The sequence below is a fragment of the Anarrhichthys ocellatus genome, unplaced genomic scaffold, assembly GCF_004355925.1.
Source record: "Anarrhichthys ocellatus isolate YVR2014 unplaced genomic scaffold, GSC_Weel_1.0 scaffold164, whole genome shotgun sequence".
Lineage (NCBI taxonomy): Eukaryota > Metazoa > Chordata > Actinopteri > Perciformes > Anarhichadidae > Anarrhichthys > Anarrhichthys ocellatus.
Genome location: NW_022280194.1, coordinates 157,141 through 161,633, shown reverse-complemented (window position 1 = coordinate 161,633; position 4,493 = coordinate 157,141). Strand labels below are relative to the sequence as shown.

Below are 4,493 nucleotides of genomic sequence, written 5' to 3'. Positions count from 1 at the left end.
ATATATATATATATATATATATATATATGTGTATATATATATGTATGTGTATATATATATATATTTCTTTTAATTAGTGCTGGGCAAGTTAAAGCATTATTATCGCGTTAATGCATTAATTAATTAACGGCAACAATTCTATTATCGCGCGTTAACGCAGTTTTTCTTATTATTAGGCGGACAGACTCCAGGTTCCATGTGTTTGCAAACCAAATGTTATTGACCTTTTGTTCATATAGCAGTACTTTTAAAATAAAAGTGCGCAATACACTACTTTTGAATTCATTATTGAACTTTGTGCATAACAATGCGATTAATCGCAATTAAAAATTTTAATCGTTGCCCAGCACTAATTTTTATATATACATATGTGTCGTGTTCGTCTCTGTGCAGTTCTACGCCCCTTGGTGTTCATTCTGTAAACAGCTGGATCCGGTTTGGCATCAGATCGGATCAGAACTCAGGAGTCTCGGCTCTCCGGTCAACGTCGGGAAATCAGACGCCACAGCCAGCACCGGTCAGTAACACTACCAAAATAAAAGCATCAAAATAAAAGCATCATCACAATGCTGTTTGTATATAACGCGTTGAACATGCTGATCAGAATGAAAGACTTGAAACTAGAGATTGAGACCATAAACTCATGTTTACAATGTTTACTGAGGTAATAAATCAAGAGAGAAGTAGAGTCATTTTCTCATAGACTTCTATACAACCAGAGGAGTCGCCCCCTGGTGGACACTAGAGAGAATGCAACTTTAACACTTTATAGAACTGGAGGTTGACTCCTGGTAGAAACTGATTCTCACTCTTCACTCCCACCATGTGATCAGGTTGTGTTTCTCTCTGCAGGTTTGGCAAAAGAGTTTAAGGTCCGAGGTTATCCAGCCATCCTCATGTAAGTCCTCAGAACAACTATTAATAATAGTGCTGGGCAATGATTACAATTTTTAATTGTGATTAATCGCATGATTTTCTGCGATTAATCTCATTGTTATGGCAAAATTCAATAATGAATTCAAAAGTAGTGTATTGTGCACTTTTATTTTGAAAGTACTGCTATATGAACAAAGGTCAATAACATTTGGTTTAAACACTTTAAACACATCAGGTTCTTGTTAGCAGCAGTATTCTCTTTACACAGCAGCAGTTATAACACAGTTATAATGATTCTGATCACAGATATTCAGCCGGTGTTCATAACTTTATCTTCATGTGTGTAAGAGATATTTAAATATACTTCTTGAAAACTGCAAACCTGTCTACGTCATGTTTCTATGTTTGTTAAATTATCAGTAGTGATCACTAAATGATGCTTATTATACATATTGCAAACAAAACACTTTAAAAACTCTAAAATAATAACTTAAATGAATCATTTCTTTTTGTTGGTATTTAGGTCAGACACATATGCAACGCTGATTACCGTAATATGTGTGGTATTTGTTATAAATGTACGTTGGTACATAGAGGGTGATAAGAAGCTGTACATGGAGTGCCTTAGGACCCAGGGGAATGTAGGTGAAGGAAACAGGAAGAGACGGAAGAGATGCCACACAAACGGCTGTTCACCGCTCGCTGCTGGTTCTTGTGTTAAAAATGTCCGCTTAATAATAATTTAAAAAAACTGCGTTAATGTGCGATAAAATAATTATCGCCGTTAATTAATTAATGCGTTAACGCGATAATAACGTGTTGCCCAGCCCGTAATATATAGCCACAAATATATATGTATATATTATAACATATAAAGCGTAAATAAACGTCTGTTCCATTTTCAGGTTGAAGAAAGATGTGAAATATAATTATTCAGGACCAAGAACCAAAGATGGAATCCTGGACTTTGCTAATCGAGTTGGAGGGTAAGAACCTGTAACCAGTGTGGAACTAGCATGCAAACATTAGCTAGCTAGCATGCTAACGTTACACTGGTTACAGTAAATGACCGAGTCAAGTCAATTAATGCAGATTGTTGTCATGACCTTTAGTATAGATCTGATATTAAACATCACAGCAGTCAGTGTGACGTCACAGCAGTCAGTGTGACATCACAGGTCTGACCGTCTATGTTGTGTCGTTCAGGCCGCTGGTTCGATCTCTCATCAGTCTGCAGCTCTTCCAACACGCCATAAACCGCCATGATGTCATGTTTGTTTATGTTGGAGCTACATCACAGCTGAAGGTACACACACACACACACACACACGCGCACATCTATACATTACATTTACATTACAGTCTGTAAGCCACTGGGGGGGGCGAATGGGAGAACTTGTTTGGACGCGTGTTCCACAAACATTTCACTGTCCAGTGCGCTGTCTTTCTTTCGATCCGTTGATCCATTTATTCCGTTTGACACCATAACAGAATACCACAGGATAATATAAGACCTTGAAACTCCACGCTGACACGCCGGCTGACACGCCACATTGACACGGTCAAAAACTGTTAGCTTCCCGTCCACACACACACACACCTGATTCTCATCACCAGGCACTTACCTATAATATGCACTTTCTGCCAATGTGTCACTCTATGTTCAATGTCCGAACTGCATATATAAATTCACCTCGTGTTACCCTCAAAAGAAAACAACAAAACCACGTTATGGCTCCAACACAGTCATTCAGCAGACTCTTTTATCCAACGCGACTTACAATAAGTGTATTCAACATCAGTATTCAAGAGAACTACTAGTCACCAGAAGTCTTGAGTGCATCTCCTTTAAACAAGCATCTAAGAGCATAAACCAGAGCAGAAATACAGAAACAAACTAATATGAATACAGTAAGTGGTGAGTGGAAGGCTCACGGTAGTACTTCTTGAAGAGGTGAGTCTTCAGCCTGATGATAGATGGGCAGCGACTCTGCTGTCCTGACGTCAGTGGGGGCCAGGACAGAAAACAGCCGCGACCGGGTCGATCGGCCGCAGGGACCTCTGAGCGACGGGGCGACCGATCGCACCAAGGCAGCAGAGCGAAGTGGTCGGGCGGGGGTGTAGGGCTTGACCATGACCTGGAGATAAGAAGGAGCTGTTCCTTTCACTGCCCTGTAGGCTAGCACCAGAGTCTTACACTGAATGAGAGCTCTTACAGGGAGCCAGTGTAGAGAACGGAGAAGGGAAGTTGTGTGAGAGAACTTGGGGCAATTGAACACCAGGCGAGCTGCAGCTTTCTGGACAAGCTCCAGAGGTCTGATGGCCGGGGCTCTGGCAAGTAGAGAGTTGCAGTAGTCCAGGCGGGAGATGACAAGAGCCTGGATGAGCACCTGCGCCGTCTCATCAGTGAGGAAGGGGCGAATCCTCCTGATGTTGTAGAGCAGGAATCTGCAGGAGCTTGTAACCGATGCAATGTTTGCTGAGAACGACAGTTGGTCGTCCAGGGTCACACCCAGGTTCCTCGCAGTCTGAGTTGGCGTCACCACGGTATCATCAATGGTGATGACAGGTCTCGGTGCGGGCAACCCTTCCCCTGGAGGAACAGTAGCTCGGTTTTGTCCAGGTTAAGCTTGAGGTAGTGTGTCGTCATCCACTTCAAGATGTCAGCCAAGCACGCAGCGATGCGTGCCTCCACTTGAGTGTCACCGGGGGTAAATGACAAGACCAGCTGGGTGTCATTGGCATAACAATGGTAAGAGAAGTCATGCGAGTGAATAACAGAACCCAGAGATGTTGTGTAGAGCGAGAAGAGTAGGGGGCCCAGAACTGAACCTTGTGGAACCCCCGTAGTCAGCATGCGTGGTTTCGACACGGCCCCCCTCCATGTCACCTGGTAGGCATCCTACCTGACAGGATCGACCTGTCAGGTAGGATACAATCGGGGAGAGTGCAGAGCCTGAGACGCCCATCCCCTCGAGGGTGGAGAGGAGGATCTGGTGGTTCACAGTGTCAAATGCCGCAGACAGTTCCAGGAGAATCAGGACAGAGAAGAGAGAGTTCGCTCTCGCTGCGTGAAGCGACTCCGTCACCGCAAGGAGGGCTGTCTCTGTTGAGTGACCCACCTTGAACCGGGACTGGTGTGGGTTCAAGAGGCTGTTCTGGTGGATATAGGAAGACAGTTGGTTGGAGACAACACATTCAAGTGTTTTGGATAGAAAGGGTAGAAGAGAAACTGGTCTGAAGTTCTTGACATCAGAGGGGTCAAGTGATGGTTTCTTCAGAAGAGGGGCGACTCTGGAAGTCTTGAAAGCAGTGGGAAAGCATCCTGAAACAAGAGATGTGTTGATGAGGTGGGTGAGGAAAGGAAGGAGTTCAGTCACAATAGACTGAAGAAGAGGGGATCGGGTCAAGGGAGCACGTGGTGGGGCGGTTAGATATAACAAGGTTGAGGACCTCGTTAGGGGAGAGGGGAGCAAGATAGGGTAAGATGGGGCATGGAGAGGGGAGGGAGAGCTGAGGGGGAAGAGCTGGAGAGGGAGAGGGAGAGGGTGGACAGTGTGTGTATGCATGCACACACACACACACACACACACACACACACACACACACACACACAC

General features: G+C 44.3%; 1 protein-coding gene across 2 annotated transcripts in view; it reads left to right on the top strand.

Moving 5' to 3' along the window:
* The window catches only part of LOC116400353 (protein disulfide-isomerase TMX3-like), a 21,821-nt gene that overhangs the window by 12,051 nt on the left and 5,277 nt on the right, over positions 1 to 4,493 (top strand). For both annotated transcript variants that reach the window (XM_031878145.1, XM_031878144.1), the window contains exons 4-7: positions 394 to 517; positions 853 to 898; positions 1,782 to 1,862; positions 2,083 to 2,182. In XM_031878145.1, the coding sequence (XP_031734005.1) occupies positions 394 to 517; positions 853 to 898; positions 1,782 to 1,862; positions 2,083 to 2,182 (351 nt within the window). The remainder of the gene's footprint in view (positions 1 to 393; positions 518 to 852; positions 899 to 1,781; positions 1,863 to 2,082; positions 2,183 to 4,493) is intronic.